The sequence below is a fragment of the Gobius niger genome (genome assembly GCF_951799975.1).
Source record: "Gobius niger genome assembly, chromosome: 18".
In the NCBI taxonomy this organism is placed as follows: Eukaryota; Metazoa; Chordata; class Actinopteri; order Gobiiformes; family Gobiidae; genus Gobius; species Gobius niger.
Window position 1 is genome coordinate 22,949,067 of NC_136869.1, and position 20,016 is coordinate 22,969,082.

A 20,016-nucleotide genomic window follows, 5' to 3' on the forward strand; every position below is an offset into this window, starting at 1 on the left:
AGAAAATAAATCAGGAATAGGGCCTTTTAAGGTGCTTACACACCTAACATGGATCCTGTGGTTGATTACTGTTTTTTTGACAATGTGAAATGCGTCCGTTAAATTGTAAAATTGTTCAGAGCGCCATGAGGAGGCAGTGGAGTCCAGACACATATCTGAATTTGGAGCAACGCAACCTCACCTCTACTACATCATAAAGACACAAGTGAAACGGAAACAGTCAAAAGAGCTGTGGTTTGAAATGCCTTTCCCGAGCCCAGGCATTTGGATCAGAGAAATTATACGCTTCAATAAACTATTAAGACATGGATGCAATAAAGGACGCACTGGATTACAGACATGTTTTTAAAAAAAATCATTTTATCATGAAATGATCACAGGCTAGACAGGTACCACACACTCAAAACATACACATATTGAAATAATATCTGGGAGAGGCAGGAGGGAGGCAAGAGACGAAACTTGCCTCAAGTGTCAGCGAAAGGTAGTAAAACTATTCCACTGTCACCAAAGCACAAGCAAAGACTCAAAAAGCTATTTTCATTCACATTTTAGTGCTCAGCAACAGTGCAGTTTGTTCCTCCCACAGAATCGCACAGATTTGGTTCCTCCTGAAGTGAACACATGTGAGTATCTGATTGCAAGCCTTTCAAGCGACCAAATAGAAGCGGCAGCTCGATTCGCTTGGTTAGGTGTGCACGTACCTTAAGCCTTTATTGAAATATAATAGGCTAATAACGCACATAACACATTTCATTTTCCTTGACAGGGTTAATAAACTCCGTCCATTGAGAGACACGTAGGCCAGCGGTCAGCAGCTGCTCTGTGTAAATGGCCATTTAGAGATCGATGCTCTCTGCAAATACAGCATCCAGGTATGGATTTGTTTGCGGCACCAGTCGCTGTAGGCTACATGTGGAACAGGCCGGAGCTAGCTGTCGCGTTAGCATTCAGCAGCAGCGAAGTAGATCTGTTTACACCTTCAACACAGACGTCTGCAGGTACAACAGTTTGCCAACAACTTCAGCTACATCACAAACTGCAAATGGATTCAAATATACAGACCTCAGCCGCCAAAGTCGACTATTTAATCTGACTGGAACTTAGAGGGAAAGGGATGAAAAAGCTTTCTACACAAACATGTCCCACCGCAGCACACCTAAGAATAATGCCGTCCCACTTCTTTGGCCTGATTTGTCCATCAAAGTGTTTTAATATTCAGTAGAAAGCATTGGGAAAGGCTGGTCCTGAGGCATCACATCATAGGGCCGTCCACACTGTTTGAACAGTGCACCGCTGTAATGCTTGTTCACGGCGGCTTCACTTTATGGGGGCTCAGGGAGGTCATTTAATATCCTGGAGCAGCCGCACATGAGGCTTCTGTTGACACAAGTCCTTTTTTTCCACTGTAGGCGGTTTAGGCATTAACTGACTAACTATTCAAGTGTTGTCAAAATGCAATCCAGCCAGCTGAATGTTTGTGTGTCTCCTACACTGTTTCTCAACTGGTGATTCAGGACTCAAAAGTGGGACCGTTGTTGGAACCATTTTCCATGAGTTGTGAGCTTTTTACATGAACTGTTTACCAACTGAAAAATCTGAAAAACACCATCCACGTTGGTTCAAATGAACTGCAATCTTAACGATTACCGCTTTACAACTTAAACAACAGTATATGGAAAATACATTACATTATATTCAACATATTCAAGCTGAGAAGGGTTTTACAAGTTGGAATAAATATTCTTATTTGGCACAATAAACGGCATCTTGTGTTTTAATAAAATACAACAACTGCTTTGGTGTAAACGGTTCAGCATGAGTAATCGCACAAACTAAGCAAACGGTCAATGAAAAATAAAGCTACCCAGGTTCCTGTCTAGCCCTTACCTGGGCGCCTTTGAGCATGCCATCTTTGAAAACGACGGCCTTCACCCCCTGCGTCCATGTGACTCACGCCCCCCAAGTGTTGCCTAGCAACTATTCATGTGCCACGATGGCTCACTATACCGTTGTTCAGTAAGTTTTGTATATGGCTTACTATGTCGCAATGGGAAACTGTGTCTCAGACCAAGTAGCATTGACCTGTGGGGTTCCCCAGGGGTCGATTCTGGGGCCCCTCTTGTTCAATCTGTACATGCTTCCATTGGATCAACTAATATCCAGTAACAACGTGTCCTGTCACAGATCTATTTTTCACTGACAGCGGGTGAACATAGGCCTGTATAAACAGTGTCATTGTATCAAACAAATTAGGGTGTGGATGCAAAACAACTTCCTCCTGTTAAATACAGACAAAACTGAGATTATTGTCAGGCCCACAAAAACAAAGAGGTTCTCATTGGTCATTTAGAAGCTCTTTCACTAGAACCTAAAAATCAAGTTGGAAATCTTAGCGTAATCTAGCCTGGCTATTGCCAGACAAAATATCACAATATTTAGCCTGGGGATCACCAATTCATTTTCTCATAGAAGAGGTGTGGTTTACGATCGTCTATAGACGCTTATTGGGCGATACGAATGTCTATCATGCGTCTGCACTTAGCTATAGCCAATCGTATCCGATGACGTGTGATGTACCCGCTGAACACTTTAGCGCTAAAGTATTTAGAACACGTTCTAAAGCTTGATCAAAATATGGAGACGCTGCTGTCATGTTGGATCTGTAAATAAAGTTTTATCCATAAACAAACTACAAGCTTACGTATCATCTTGCTGTCCCTCCTCGTTCAGTGATTGGTTTCCCAAATCCATGCGAAGATTTCGGCCATGGTCCCCAGGCTGTTATGCAGTTCATGATTCGAGCACACACTGGAGCATGGGTATTCCCAGGCTAGGAGTAATCATGGACTGAATTTTTACAAATTAAGTCAGTTACATCAGCGGCCTATTACCATCCAAAAACATTGCTAAAATACAAAACAGTGTCTAAAACGGACTTGGAGAGACTAATTAATGCATTTGTCTCCAGCCGGTTAGATTATTGTAACAACCTGCTCACTGGCCTCTCTGAACCAGCTGTTAAACAGCTGCAGTTTATCCAAAATGCTGCTGCTCGAGTCCTGACCAAAACCAGGAAATACGACCACATTAGTCCAGTGCTCTGGTCTCTGCACTGGCTTCCTGTCGCTCAGAGTATAGACTTTGAAATAGCTCTGCTTTGTGTACAAGTCTCTTCATGGTCGGGCACCAAGTATATAGCAGACATGTTACAGCCGTATGAACCACCTCGGGCCTTGAGATCCTCAGGGAGGGTCTCCTGGAGGTTCCAAGAGTCACCACTAAACACGGTGAAGGTGCATTTCAGTTACACGCAGCAAAAGTCTGGAACAGCCTCCGTGAGGACGTGAGACAGGCCTCAACCCTGACAATGTTTAAGTCCAGGCTGAAAACATGCCTTTTTACTGCTGCCTATTGCAAATGAGAAATGACACATTTTTATTTTAATATATAGTATTAATACATACATATTGTATGTATGTATGTATGTATGTATTTGTATATACTTGTTTTATTGTGTTTTTTACTTCTTGTGTGTTTTTAATTGGTCGAGTTGCCTTGTGCATGAAATGTGCTGTATAAATAAATTTGCCTTGCCTATGGCTCCTACAATGGCCTGTAAATTAAACCCTTTTAACACCAGTGTGCTGCTGAGTATGACCGCCCACTTTGCCATCCTGTGGGAATCCAGTCCCAGACTTTGGCTCTGAAGAAGGGAATTGCTTAAATCAAGGCATGTTAGCCATTTATTCCAAGTAATGTCCGGCTGTATCAATTTATTGGATTCCTTTCTGACAAAAAGTCACAAATACCCTTTGTGGCCCAAAAAGCATCCGTCTCTGTTGTCAAATAGCTAATTAGCTGTGGGAGAGGGGTTCTCTTTGAATGAGCCAGTACCACCACACACACACAACATAATGCAAGTGTGTTTATTAAAACAAAAACAGAACTGAGATGAAGTCACCGGAAAAGTGCTGGGACAAGTCAACACCCAGACTTGGTGCTTGTCGACAGTATGTAGAGAAAGCATGTATAAAAGAACAGGTGAAGTGACATTTTACATGGGTCGCGGTGTAAATGTCCCAGATCACAGGGCGCCGGGTGCACCGCGGGCCACACATCTGAACCGGGCCTATTGTATCTGCTGTCTTTTGAAGTACGGGCTCTTTTTGTGTTTGAAAGCCACTTGAACCTCCTCAAAGGACACGCAGACACACAATAAGACACACAACAAGACACACAACCTGAGAGCGCAGGATAAAAGATGTGTGTGGGTAGACGGGCCCAGACCTGGAGGCCATCATCGATTGGTAGTTGAGCTGTTGTTGTTGATGATAATAATGTCTTGATGGCCTTGCACTCGATTTACCCCATCAAACAGAAAGAGGGAAAAAGGTGAAAATTGCTGGATGTGACCCGACTTGTTTGTAGCTCTTACTAACCCTGTCCAGATTCTTCATTTGCATGAATTTATCTTTCAGTTGGCAAAGAAAGGTTTATGACAACAGCAACACCTATAATACTGAATACTGAGTGATTAAAATGATGTACTGCGGCACGGTAGCGCAGCGGTTAGCGCCTCCGCTTCACAGCTAGAAGGTCCCGGGTTCGATTCCCACCAGGACGGGGCCTTTCTGTGTGGAGTTTGCATGTTCTCCCCGTGTCTGCGTAGGTTTCCTCCGGGTTTCCCCTACCTCTAAAATAAAGTATACAAAACAAACAAAAATAAATAAATAAAAAATACATTAAGATGCAGTGATCTGATGGGGAAAATGCCAATTCATCTTCGATAAATGGCTTGAAATGTGCTTGAATTAATTTTTTTGGACTTCAAATAAATTTGCCAATGGAATAAGCTTTAATTCTCTTAAAATAAGGGAAATTTACTTGCGCACTTAAAATAAGACAAAAAAGTCAGAGGCAAGAAAATATTATTATATATATAACATTATCATTATTCTAACAACATAAAAAATATTTTTGCTCCATTGGCAATAAGATCTTCCAAACCTTCTCAAAATCAGCACAAACTCTGATAATCCAAGTACTTTAAACTTTCAATAAACTTAAACGCACAGGGATTACAAACATGTTTTAAACGGGATACATGATTGCTGGACAGACAGGTCCTACACACACGTGGTTACAGACTCGATCGGAATCGGACATTACCTCCCGATCAGGACTCAGATGCATGTCATTGCTTTTGATCAGATTTTGAGCTACCGTGAACCACTTTCTGTCCTCACCCCCCTGGCCCAGCGCCTCTGTCACTCAGTAACACTCACATCCGCTCAGTCCATGTTCCCCCTCGTCTGAGAGAAAAAAAAAAACTTGAACGGGACATCCCTAGTTTTATGCACTCTGAAGATGCGGGCGACCATGTGCGATAGCCTTTTTGGACCTCTGTTGGTGTTCAGTGGTGTGACAGGGACGTTTTTTGCGTTGACAACCTTGACTTTTATTTTCTCTGAGTTTGCCCGTTGTGACCAGATGTTCTAAGGTCTCATTCCTCGCTCCATCCCAAAAAAAAGAGTTGCTTGGCTCTGCCTGATCTTACTGCGTTGCCAGTTCTTCTCAAAACCTCCACGCAGAACGTCCTGAGAACATATGGAAAGACCTAAATGGAGACGGTCTAAAGAGGCTTATCATCTTCCTTCCCAACAGTGCTTTGATTTCACCCAGAAACCAATACAGGGACTTCAACTCTAGCACCATCTCTGGTTCTCTATGTAAGAGAAGATGTCCTCTTTCCTCAGTTGGTGGTCGACCTCCACATTAGGCCCACCCCGAGTTCTTATGTGTCCCATTCTGTGACCGGGAACAACATGAGCATAACCCAGCTGCCCCCTCCGCAGGAAGAAGAAGGCTGAGGCATATTGTTAGAGGTATGTCGAACAAAAGGACATGGAACGGGCTGCCGTATTACGTGTCAACAGTTGATATTACACTGCTGACTGTTCTTCCAAAAGTACCCAGATATGGCTGCACACCAGATTATTTTGTAAGCCTACTCTCACACAAGTACGTCCATTGTCTATTGTGTAATTACAAGCATGATGTGGAGAACAGAACAGTGTCTGAATGCTATATTTAGGCGTCTTCTTCCAGCGGGGGTAATTGCTGTTAGCGGCTGACGCTTCGGATAATAAAAACTCACACCTTTGTTCCGGAGCGCAGCGGTTTACTGGGTGTTCTTTCTCTCCGGCGCGGACTGAAGTTTGTGATGCAGAGAAAACAAACCACTTCGCAGACACAGAAGTGCTGGCGTGGGGGTTTCTGCTGCCAAGCCCACAGCGCAGTGCACACAGGAGAGCTGAGTAAGGGTCTGCGATGGGGCTCAGCTGGATTACATCGCTTCCTTAGATGCAGGGGGTGTCAAACTCATTTCGGGTCGTGGGCCGGAATTCAGCTCCCACGGCGGTCGCGGGCCACATATAATGTTAACAGGAAAATACTAACAAATGAATAATAATAATGAGCTGGGATTGGGTCAAAGCCACCTGTATTGCACTTTACAAGCCTGTGTCGCAAGTTTCTCAAACACAACACAACACTCGGAGCTGTTATTGAAGCCACAACTGCCCTGGTGCCGACTGTCCATTTACCACGTGGCTATAATGTGTCTGCTACGTGTGAAAATCTTTCTTTTTTTTTTAACTTAAGCTGCCTCCTAGTGGCTGGAATGAGCATTCTGATTATTCTTATAAAAAATATTAGAACTCTGCACAGGAATGAGCTAGAGACTTACTTTTACTTTTTTACATACTCGAATTTATGCTCTACAGGGCAGGGGCCGGATTAAATCATCTCGCGGGCCGGATCTGGTCCGCAGGCCGAATGTTTGACACCCCTGTGTTAGAGACATTTACCTTATTTGTTCAGAAAAGTAAAGCCTTTCAAACCAGTGTCACCTGAAAAAATGATTATTGAGCTTATTTTCTTGGATTTTTTTTGTTTGTTTGCAAACACTATTTGACTGAGGTCATATAATGCAGTCCTGTTGATTTTCTAATTGTAGCCTTTCAAAGTGTGATTGATTTACAATGTGATTGTGTGACGTTGTGTAAACCTGCTCCACGACCTACTTCTGTGGTTGGTTTAGCAGCAATATCTAATCACATTAATTTCCTATTTATTTATTGCTTGGAAAAACAGACTCACCGCAGTACCCGCGATTGAGTCTGGTTAGAGTGACCGGAAATAAACGATTGCGATTGCACTGATCCGTTTGAGTTTGGCAGAAGCGGCAAAAGGGAGCCCCCGGGCCTGACATTGCCGACCCCTAGCAGTTCACATTTCCGTCTTCTCTACAACTCATCCGAAAAATCACAATTTGAAGTCCACCGAGGACCTGGCCGAGAGCTACCAACCGACCCACCTACTCCGGCGCTTTGCCCCCCTCCCATTCCAGCATCCTCTGCTCTCTGTCGCCATGGCTACGCTGACTTGAAACGCCTCGCCAGTCCTACATCAAAGGCAGATGTTCGACCTGTACTCGTGTTGTTCGTTTAGTGATGGGATTTACGGTACCTTATGTGTCGCTGAATATTTGATATTTTTTCATTCCGACAGACAGGCAAGCCTGAAAACTCATATTATCAAAGACCCAACTGTTGAGACAAGTCAAAAGTGACACATCATGCAAAATGTACTTTTTTAAAATCTTAACTTAAAAACTGCATACATAATCAAAAGAGAGATCGAGTTCTTTTCACAAATTCAATTGGGGAATGACATCACTATTCATGTGCTTTGATAGCGCTTTTCTTTGCACAAGTTTCCCATATAAAGCAGTGTCAGTTTGAGATAGTGGGAATAAAACGCCGGAGAGCTTGGACAGGAATGTGGCAAGGAGAAAGGCCATTGTAATTGAATGCACATTTGGCACAGACACTTGTTAGTGCTGCTCTAGGCAAAAGGACATGGGGGAAAGTAATGGGGCAATGTAATCATCTGATTACTAGATTACCGTAATAGCAAACGAAACAACAATTGACAAATGGTTCTGCAAAACATCCTGCGACTTTACTCCATTGGAAGATGATTTTAAACACTATGAAATCACAATTAGACATGTGTCAAAAAAATTTTAAGACAACACTGTATTTGTCAACACTAGGGCTGTGCAATTAATCGAAATTCGATTACGATTTCTACACTAAACGATTACAAAACTAGCATAATCAAAATAATTTTTTTCTTTTTTTTACCAATTTTTTCTGGCAAAGCAGACTTGCGTTATTTCACGGCGCTGGAATTATTTTCCCTTCGCATTTCCCGTGCCGTGGCTCGTGCTTTTGCCTGACATAAAAACAAACAGCTCTGTGTGATGATGTCATCAGGCCGCGCTGCTCAGTTTACTTGCGCAGGTGTGAGGGCTGGCCAGCAGGGGGCAGGTGTGAAACAGAGACCTCTCCTTAATCGAGGCATACATGAAATCATTTGTACTTTTATGACTGTTCAGAAAGCAGAAAATATTCAGCATAGTTTTTTGTTATTAATAAATATATAAATAAAATAGACTTTTTTCAAAGGCAACAAATAATCGTTTCAATAATCGTGATTTCAATTATGACAAAAATAATCGTGATTATTATTTTTTCAATAATCGAGCAGCCCTAGTCAACACTGTATTTGTCAACACTGTATTTGTCAACACTGTATTTGTCTACCATTTGACCGCGATGCTTGCCTTAATGATCACAAAGACTCCGCTCATTGGGTATCATGTTGTAGCCGAAGACGATCAAGAGCAAGTCAACTATGAGGAGCAATCACTTAGCGGTGACATCCACACCGTATGATAACACGAGAAAATGTGATCCCACAGCTTCCACTGCTCACTGGCCATCTGTGCGTGCAGGAAACCACCTGTGCTCTAGGTTTGTAGTTGATCCACATTTTTAACAGAGGGGGCTTCGTGCCCCTGGTAGGGTCTCCCATGGCAACCAGGTCTTAGGTGACGGGTCAGACAAAGAGCGGTTCAGAAGCCCCTTATGAGAGACCAACAGGCCCGGTTAGAACCATGAGGCCGTCCTTCCGTGGACCCACCACCTGCAGGAGGAGCCATAGGGGGCTGGTGCAATGTGATATGGGAAACTCCAACAGCTGCCCCCACGACCCGGAAATGGACAAGTGGAAGAAAATGGATGGATGATGGTTAAGGATAAAAAAGCACACTACATTACTTTTGAATGATAAGTGCCAGCTTGACCAATATCTATTTACTCTACTAAGCCGTGGTGAGCTGGTGATGTAGCCACTGGTGCTATGGGGAATACTTGGGGAAAACATGGCCCCTCTGTCCACTACCCGGTACTTTCACAATGGCAATGCGAGTGCAGAGCCTTGCCCACAGACATAACAAAAGACTGAGTTGTTCAGATGGAACAGAGTCTGGCTTCTTGCGATATGGATATTGCGTCACCTAAAACAGCAACAACAATCACTTGGCGACATATTCACTCTGCCGTTTCTGAGGTTTATCCAGTGTGGAGCTGCGGTCGGTGCTGACTGCGTGACACGAGGCCATCTGTGCCCGGCTCCGTCATCAGCTGTCGACATTTCCACGCAGCAGATTCACACATGCAAAAAAATACTCAACATGTGTGCGCCACGGGCCTCCACAAACACATCGGTTTACCTTGCAGCCATCTGAAAGACTTCAACCCTGCGCTACAGAAATCATTGCACCCTTTTGTGATCTGCAACCCTCTCAGATCGCCATGTTGATTTGATTGCGACCACCATCTGCCTAAAAAGATTAGCCAAAAAAACAAAACAAATTATGGAAAACAACATCTTTCACTTTTAATTGTGCTACAAATTGACAGATGGCCCTTTTGGAAGCCTGTGATCGCGTAATAGTTGGCCGACGCAAAAGAGCATGGTGTCCAGTCGGACTGCGCGCTGCCCACGGTGCGGTCGGCCCATTGGCACGGGCCGGGCCTCTGCAGCGTGTTATTAGCGCCCACACCTGCTGACTCGCACCGACCCCGAGGTATCTGCGGGTAATTGGCCGCTAAATTAGCCCCCGAGACGGTTAGCAACAGGCTTTCTTTGCCATCACTGTGTGCTCGATCTTAATTCGTCTAACAAGAACAGGAAGCAAAGCAAGTTAAGGCAGCAGAAGAGGCATAACCATCTTAAACATTGAGACATATAACATTGAGACATATAACTTCATCTGAGCATTTTTTACCCGAGATGCCGATGACAGAGCAGTGACGGGACACTGAGCGGTCGCCACTGGTCTCTTGTGTTTGGCACGAGGCCGTGTAATCTGCGAGGCCCGCTGCCAGCTGAGCCCGAGTGATCCCCGGAGCCCTCAGTCAGACGCCACAACAAATTGGCATCAGTCCTGTTCCCTTTAGTGCGTGTGTGCTGTTGATAGAGGCACTTCACTGAGCAAACAGACACACAACATCGGACTGATTGAACCACTCGAAGAGCGCGGAGATGAGAAATTTGCAGCTCACTCGGAAGAAAAAGCGTAGCCGTAATCATTGTTTACCTCAAGATGGATTCCCATGCAGAAAGTTGCCACAGCTCACGGGATCTTCAACAGACTCTAATTGACAAATGAGAAGCTGGGGAAGTTCATTCAAACTTTGTGAAGTATTTGCGCCACTGCTTACTCAGTTAACCTCTTAACCCCCACCTGAACGGATCCCATTTTTTCCAGTTTGGATTTACCCTAATCAAAAAGCTTCTTGGGGAAAAAGCACCAAAAATGTGACAAAAATTCAACAAAGATGTGACAAAAATGTGGCAAAAACTCAACCAAAGAGTGACAAAAATGCAACAAAAATGTGACAAAAATGCAACAAAAATGCAACAAAAATGCGACAAAAATGCAACAAAAAAGTGACAAAAATGTGACAAAAATGTGACAAAAATGTGACAAAAAGCTCAACTAAAAAGTGACAAAAATTCACCAAAAATGTGACAAAAACTCAACCAAAGAGTGACAAAAATGCAACAAAAATGTGACAAAAATGCAACAAAAAATGCAACAAAAATGCAAAAAAAAATGCAACAAAAATGCAACAAAAAAGTGACAAAAATGTGACAAAAAGCTCAACAAAAAGGGACAAAAATTCACCAAAAATGTGACAAAAACCCAACCAAAGAGTGACAAAAATGTGACAAAAATGCAACAAAAATGCAACAAAAAATGCAAAAAAATGTGACAAAAATGTGACAAAAATGTGACAAAAATGTGACAAAAATGTGACAAAAAGCTCAACTAAAAAGTGACAAAAATTCAGCAAAAATGTCACAAAAATGGAAGAAAAAAAACATACAAAAGGTGACACAACACAGCAACAACATGAGGAAAAAGGTCAGTTTTGTGGGTCTTAGCTTTCAAATGAGGTGTTACACAGCCACAGAATGCATTTGGTTTAGGCGGGTGGTAAGGGGTTATGAGTTTCTACAATCATTAGTTGGAAATGAGGTGAATCTACAAATAAACCAGGGGAGAATATATGGGAGCAGCAGAAACAACAGCCTCACAAGGGCAGAGATGGAAACTTGCCGAGCGGACAGCGCAAACCACTTTGCCAAACAACCAGAACAGGATTATTCAAATGACTTTGGTTGACCCCATGTGCGCGATGATGCCTCCTCATGCCATGGACGGGTCAAACTAATCACGATCCTCACACCAGTTGCTCTTCCATTAACACTGAGGTTTACAGATCAAGGCTTTTTCGATGGAAACTTGTGCATCTGGAAAGACGGGTAACTTGAAAATTGCTAAATTATTATGCATATGGACTACTCTGGGACCTTCAGATTGGAGACTGAATAATCTAGGTCTACGTTTCAATTTCATGCACGAGCAAAAATAACCACAATAGGTCTGTTAAATACAGCTCCATGCATGTGTGCTCCATCTTAATTCACTTCTGTCTCCCTTTCACATCAGTGTCCCCGGGATACCTTTGGTTACAGCCGCAGCCGCCGAACTTTGATCAAATGGGACTAAAAATAACTTTGGCTGAGGATGTCCTTGCTTTATTTGAGTGTTTTCCCGAGGCTTGGCGAGAGGTTTGGAAAACTGGGCAGAAGGTGAAGCTTGTCAACTTTACAATCTTTCGAAAATAATTCAGTTTTAAAATTAGCCTACCCAAGCCTCCAAGACATGCACGGAGGCTGAATGAACACTGAGAAGGCTTTGTTTGTGCGACGCAACAGTGTCGTCACCATCGCTGGCTGTCAGGAGTTCAAGAGGCTCTTTTCATAATCACATGCTTAAAACCATCTGTATCCATCCACACAATAACAACGTGAACCGAGAAGAAATGAATAATGCACCGTTATGATTTAAAAGACTACACAACACATATGACTATCAACCTGAGTCAACCAAGTACACATTAAAGGAATAGGCCACCGTTTTTACATACTAAGACAGGGGTGGCCAACCCGCGGCTCTCGAGCCGCATGCGGCTCTTGGCCAATCAGAGTGCGGCTCTTTGCATGATTGGATATGTTTAATACAAGGCGGCTCTTTGCAAAATAATTGGTAAATATTTCCCATAAACTGTAATAGTCTTTGACCAAAAATCCTACCATCGTCCTACAGACCCTGTTTCCATCTCTACATGAATGAGAGTCTGTATCTCCCTCCTTTTCAAGGCGGTGTGTAAAAGGAGCCCTTACAGCCTCACTCAAAGCGGTATGTAGGTTAAACAACAGGCAGGCAGATCGTGGCACTAGGATTAGCTTCTGTGCTTTTCAGATTTCTGATCAGCTACTCTTTATTTGATGTAATTTGGCCTCATATTCACAGAAAAAGATCAAAATTAGGAAATGGAAAAAAGCGGAGCTCTTTTGAAGCGTATGATGCGACGCGCGACATCGTAACGCGGAAATACGCAAAGTCATGACTTTTCTTTCACATGTGACAGTAACTGTAACAGATGCAACTTAAAACAGACTCTCAGATCCTCCAGAGGCTCCTGGTTAAAGTTCATGAACTTTGTGCAGCCTAGAGTGCGTTCTCTGCACAGTCCAGTCAGGACGAAGCTGCAGGCACAGAGCGCACAGGCCAGGGGCGAATCAGATAAGGGGGCTCAGTGGGCAGGGCCCCACATACAAACACACCCCAGCATTAAAAAAATAAATAAAATAATAATAATAATCTAATTCTGTCTCAGTCAGAGCAGAAAGCACAAAATTTCAGTTAATATACATGTATTTCGATCTTGTTGAGGAGTAAAACCATTCAATCTAACACAATTATTAAAAAAAAAGCAAAAGGCCAGGCATAAAATTATAGTTTATTGTGATTATATAAAACGGTCACATTCTATTTAATCACAATAAACTACCGCCCCGGAATCTCGCTAATGGTCGGTGCCTTTGTGGCTCTTCACAGGGTCAAGGTTGACAATTTCGGCTCTTGGTCTCTGACTAGTTGGCCACCCCTGTACTAAGATATGTTCTTAGCTCACTTTAGCAGAGTTAATATATCCCCGTCTGGTCTTTGTCCGTGCGCTCTGCCAGGCAAACGGAGCACATACGCAGCCTCTCCCACATGTCACATAGCTCCAAAAAAGCTCACGATAGAAGCTACCAAGCTCTTCCACGTGTTCCCTATTTAAATAAAGTTACGTGAAGTGTTTTCATGCGAAGTATATTTACCCAGAAATGTAGCATGTTGATTTTATAAGCAAATAAAAAGGGGGACTATATTGTGAGGCGTAATGATACGAGGAGCACAGCGTCCGCGTAGTAACTCCTAAAGACTTCCCCCGCTCACTTCCGTCAATAACCTTTAGGAGTTACTGCGCGGACGTTTTACTCCTCGTATCATTACGCCTCACAATATAGTCCCCCTTTTTATTTGCTTATAAAATCGACATGTTACATTTCTGTGTAAATATACTTCGCATGAAAACACTTCACGTAACTTTATTTAAATAGGGAACACGTGGAAGAGCTTGGTAGCTTCTATCGTGAGCTTTTTTGGAGCTATATGACATGTGGAAGAGGCTGCGTATGTGCTCCGTTTGCCTGGCAGAGCGCACGGACAAAGACCAGACGGGGATATATTAACTCGGCTAAAGTGAGGTAAGAACATATCTTAGTATGTAAAAACGGTGGCCTATTCCTTTAACAAACCAGGGGCACATAGTACATGGAAAGGACAAGACCACGGATACAGGCGGTCGTTATGAGTTTCCTTCACAGAGTGGCTCAGTAACCCGGGAGGAGCTCGGAGTAGAGCCACTGCTCCTTCACATTGAGAGTAGCCAGCTGAGGGGGCTCGGGCATTTGTTTCAGATGCCTTCTGTTCGCTCGCTCGGGAGGTGTTCCGGGCCTGTCCCGTTAGGACACGCTGGAGGGACTATGGCCTGGTGTCACCTTGGGGTCCCCCTGTGTGTGGATAGGAAAGTCTGGGCATCTCAGCTCAGACAGCTGCTGCTGCGACCCAGCCCCGGATGAAGTGAAAGAAAAAGTATTTACCATGTTCTAATATTGACCAACTATGTGTATTAGATAGATAGATGATAGACGATACTTTATTGATCTCACAGATGGATTCGATGAGAGAGCATCCGGCAGCAGCACCCATTCAGTGCGCACCAGTACTGTATACTTTATTAGAACTCAAGAATACTTGTTATTAATGCTATTGCTAATTATGAATTACTTTTTAGGTTCACATTTTTCAAATAAATGTATACATTGATATTCTTGATCTTGATTATTAGTCAGTGCAATTCTTATGTACAGTTTGGAATCATGTGAAGGCTCCAGGGCAAGACTGATTTGTGTACATGCAGACCTAAAATGGCCATTTTAAAATTATATTTACGAATAAAGTAAGGAAGTTGTAGATGATTGATTGACAATGCCAACAGAAGAGATGGTGAATGTATAGTAGTTTGAACAAATTATATCCTGGTACTTCAGAAATCCTAAATGTTAGCCATGTACTGGTGGTCAAGGTTGATTTTGTCTAATAATATAAATGAGTTTAATATCAAAATATCTCACACATATATGACATTAAAGTGATTGAATTTAACATGTTGGCATTCTTCAAATGCTTCAGCGTCACCAGAGTTTGCCTGACGTCCACGCGCCTATGGAATGCTTTCTGAGCCACAGTGACCGGGTCACAGGGTCAGGCCCTAAAGTTTAAACAAACAGGCAGAACAAGCACTCAAACAAGCACCGCACGGCTTCCAGCTTCTTCTGCTTCGGGAACTGTTCCAACTGGAAGAACTGCCCTTGAGAATCACCTGCAGTTCTGGCACCTTTGCCGGGCGCTAAAAATAGTCAAATGTTTGCCAGTGTATCACGTTAATAATGGTCATTCGGCTTGATAAGAGAAAGGCACTTTGCCCACTGCCGGGGGAGTTGAGGTGAAGGTTTTCAGTTCCATCTATCAAACTATTGAATCTGATACTTTGCACTTCGCAGCCATTTTCTTAACTATTGTGCATTGTTTTAGGCGTTTCCCATCTGATATCCATATAAAATGCTGGCTGAAACACCGGATTGGAATGCTGTGCACGCGCTCATTTTGCAGTGGGGAGTCCTAACTGACCGACTGCAGGATGTATCATGTATCCCAGAGTTAGAGCGGGAAAGCCTTGGGATTCCCCACAGGCTGCAGGAGCCAGTGCAGGAGAAGCACTGCAAGAGCTGCTTCGTTAGCTGTGTGTTTGAATAAATGGGCAAAAACCAATCGCAGAGTTTAACTGTTCTCACTATTCCTTTTTGCTTCACTTTCTTGCAAGGCTCAGATATAACGAACAACAAGTCTGCGATGCTCGTACTGTAGGCATGCGTGTTTTACCACAGTGATGGAATGGAAATCACTGCGTATGATTCACACCACTTATTAAGGCATTACACGGACTTAGTGAGAGTTTATTTATGACCACAGAGCAAGATCTGGGATTATTTTCATCCACATTTTGAGATACAAACCAAACAATGGCATTTTACTATAAAATGTTAATGTAGAGGTCTTAAGAAGAGGGTTAGCAGGGTTACATGATAGGATAGTTATTGGATGTTGTACTCGACACCATTTATTTTTGATTATTTAGGACAGGCCACGGCACAGTGACACGGTGATCAGTGTGGCACATAGACACACAGATTTAGAAAACATGGAAGTATGGCTGCACAAGGAGAGATAATTCAATAACTGAAAAACAATAACAAAACAAGACAAAAATTAACAAAGGTAATCATGACCAAAACAAGTCCGATATGAAATTATGCACCTTTCCATTTACACATTTATCCATGTGGACGTGTTATTGCAAACGCTTGATTTTAATAAGAATCCTTGGCCATTGTGAGTCTAATTTCCCTTCAAAGCTGCTCCCACACTGTGATATTGCCTCACCTCATTTTGCAATCGCCAAAGCTCATTTTTCAGCCTCATTAAAAACCCAATTAGCTTTACACTTCACACGGCTTTAAAAAGCAAATCATTTCAGCTAATTCAAAGCACACAAATTACTGAGGTGTTGTCAGACATTTCCTATGTTTCAAGCAAAAAGGAAATTGGCCAACATCCCACTGTAAATAGAAGTCATTATGAGCACGTTGACAACATTTGGAGAATATCAATACTGTCCAACCACATTGATCTCAAAGCTGATCTGCATGGACCACAAAGGGGAGGAAAGAACAAGCAACCGAACCTGCACTGCACACATTCTGACCAATACCATCACCTCACCCACTCCCCTCACTCCCCCTCACTCCCCCTCACTCCCCTCACTCCCCTCATTCCCCTCACTCCCCTCACTCCCCCTCACTCATCACCACAGACCACATGCTGTTGTGATTGCATTCTCTGAGATAAGGAAATCTCATTAATCTTGTGTGAAACACACATTTATCAGCATATACAAGATATGTAGCAAAGCAAACATTTTGAGACTTACAGTTTGGCTTTTAGAACATAATGCCTCAATTTAGAACCAAGTTTACAGTAAAGAAGGTTTTTCCCCCGCAAACCTTGAACGCCTCACACTCTTGGTGCTGCTGTAATCATGAGACCAAAGCCCTGACAGCTCCTGTAGATATTGGATTATTAAACAAACGGATGAGGATTTCAGCTGCATCAGAGCAGGTTGGTCAGAGGTTTATCAGTTCATGATCATTTTGTAAACTTTTCCCATAATGCTAAGCTGTTAGCTGCTAACTGTTGCAGCTTCTGCTGCTTCAAACATTTGCGATGCCTGTACATGTTTGTGGGTACATGTGCGGGGGGGCAGGTGGGGGTGAAGGGTGTGTTGGGGGGGTCCTGCGATGTGAGGGAGGTGTGGCCGCAGCACAAAGTTCACTGCTGCTTACAAGTGTGGCGCATCTAGCGATGCAAAGTGGGAATGCAACAATGTCGGTCCGGCAAAACAGGGAACCTTTGTAGCTTTAGAGCAGGGGTGTCCAAAGTGCGGCCCGGGGGCCAAATGCGGCCCTCAGACCAATTTATGGTGGCCCTCGGCCTCTTGCTGTATCGGTACACATCACCAGAGATGGACCTTTTTATCTGAAATGTAATAATTCTATACAATTCTAACCGAACAACTAGCATTTCGTTGTGAGACAGAGCTGCATGAAGGTTTTAAGCTTAAATAGACGTATGGGGCAAAATTTAAACCTCTGCTAGTCGAAGGTTTTGCAGCACTAACTACTGATCTGCGGCCCTTCACCCCGTGTACACTTCAATATGCGGCCCCCCATGAAAAAAGTTTGGACACCCCTGCTTTAGAGCATCTCTCTGCTCAGATACACTTTTCCCAACATGCACTGCTTCTGATGGTTAATCTCGTCAAACTCGGAGGGATAAAACTGAAATCGGCCATCACTGACTGCAAGATAGGATCAAGGCCTTGGCAGAGGTCGTATCTGGGAAGCCATGGTTTACCAATTCTAGACCAGTGGTTCTCAACTGGTATGTCAGGACCCACCATGATACAAGAATCAAATTGAATTTGTTATAATATAAAACACTGAACTTCCCTACAAATTATTGCATTAAATGAGCCTGTAAGAATTAAATTATGATCAAAACAATCCAATAACATTTATTTTAACAGAATCTTTAGTCTCTGTGCTTCTTTAGCCACTAAATATTCTAGGAAATGTTCCCTGGGAAAGTCTTGCGACCCTCTGAAATTGATCTCACGAGCCACTTTTGGGTCCCCGAACCACCCGTTTCGACTCGCTGTTCTAGACCAACCACATCGATGCATTGCAGCCAGTATATTGCAACTAAAGACACAAACAAACACTTCATTATAGGGCTGCACCATGATTAAGTAACTCGCTATATACAACACGGCGGTGCAACATTGCGATAATGATACTACTGCGATATTTTACCAAACCATTACAACCCAACACGGTCCACTCTTATTAAACACAGTTTAACTAAATTAGGAAATGTTAACATCAGCACGAGTTCAATGCATTTGAGTTTGCAAATAAATGTGTCGCTCTCAGTCGGAGGAAAACTTTAATGATGTTTACGATATATTGCGGCTTCTGGCGATATATTGCATCAACAACGCGATACGATATTTTCTGCAATATATTGCGCAGCCTTACTTCACAAGAGCTCTAGACTCAGTAAAAAGGAACCACCAGTTTAAAAATGGCAACGCAAAAATAACCCTTTTTGGCCGATACTGAGTGGGCGGATCCTGACGTGCGGTTGTCCATTAGCCAGACCTGTCCACACTTCCACGCTAACACAAACGAGCCCCCGCGCGCCTTACCGTCCAGGTTCTCCCTGTCGCTGATGTGCTGGAGGTTGCAGCCCGTGTCCTCCCGGCTGAGCTCCGGCTCGGCCCGGTACGGCTCCAGGCGGGAGTGGTTGTTGTTATTCCTCCGGTGCTTGGGGCTCGAGGCCACGCAGCAGGAGGTGCTGTTCCCCATGCCGTGCGCGCCGCTGCTCGACGAGTCCGGGCTCTGATTATGAGTCCACGCTGGTCTCCTCCTCCTTCTCGATCGGCGAAGAAGGGTGGCAGCGACAGCCGAAAAACGGGGCGGTAACGTGGACGCGGACGTGAAGCGCAACAACAAGAAGCGAGCTGCAAAAATGACAGTCCCAGTGCGCCCCCGAAACGTTTGCGTGAATGCGAGAAGTCATGAGTGAGGGAAAAAAGAGAGCGATCGTTTAAAAAAAAAAGGGGGGTGGGGGGGATGAAGAGAAAAGTCACCTCTCCAAAAGATCCAAGGCTGCTGTCTGTCTGTCTGCTGATAGACCAGGCAGTCGCTCGCCACCTGAAATGAACTGGCGTCGCCTTTTACGCGCACCACTCCCTCGGCTTCAGATCCTCACGCCGGCGTCCGTTTGCGTGGCATTTTGGGTAAATTCTTACGCTATGACATAGAGGAACCCGAGAGACAAGTTGAGTAAAATATAAGCGCGTCGGAGGGAGTCACTTTCGCTCCCTGTGCTACATGGTTGCCGAAATGCACTGAGGACTTGCAGCTGCTACATCCGCCGCCGCGCTGCCTTCAGGCGCGGCTGGCCAGACTCGGAAATCTGGCTTCGGAACGCGTATCGGTCCGATTAAAGCGCACGTGTATGGCATAATAAATAATAAATAATAAATAATAAATAATAAATAATAAATAATAAATAATAAATAATCAATAATCAATAATCAATAATCAATAATCAATAATAAATAATAAATAATAAATAATAAATAATAAACATATTGGAGGATAATCATCACTGCAAATGCTGGAATAAAAAAATATTGTATCTTTAATCAACGTGCTGTTTTTGTGTTTCCATTAACAAATAAAGTCCTATAATTGTTTTGTTGCCGCCCCGATGTTAAAGTAAAAACACATTTAATACAAATAATAAAGACACAGTTATACATGGACGTTATTAGGTGTGTTTAAGATGCCGTTGCGGCTCGCCTGGATGATCGGCGAGAGTAGCCGGCGCAACGGGGGCGGAGAAAAAAGGTCTGAAGCCAATCCGACCCTCCACATGCAGAGAACAGC

General features: G+C 43.5%; 1 protein-coding gene across 2 annotated transcripts in view; it reads right to left on the bottom strand.

The window, feature by feature from the left end:
• The window catches only part of ccny (cyclin Y), a gene marked incomplete at its 5' end in the record, with an annotated part of 31,374 nt that extends 12,447 nt beyond the window's left edge, over window positions 1-18,927 (bottom strand). For both annotated transcript variants that reach the window (XM_079575968.1, XM_079575967.1), the window contains one exon: window positions 18,768-18,927. In XM_079575968.1, the coding sequence (XP_079432094.1) occupies window positions 18,768-18,927 (160 nt within the window). The remainder of the gene's footprint in view (window positions 1-18,767) is intronic.
• Window positions 18,928-20,016: the final 1,089 nt, after the last annotated feature.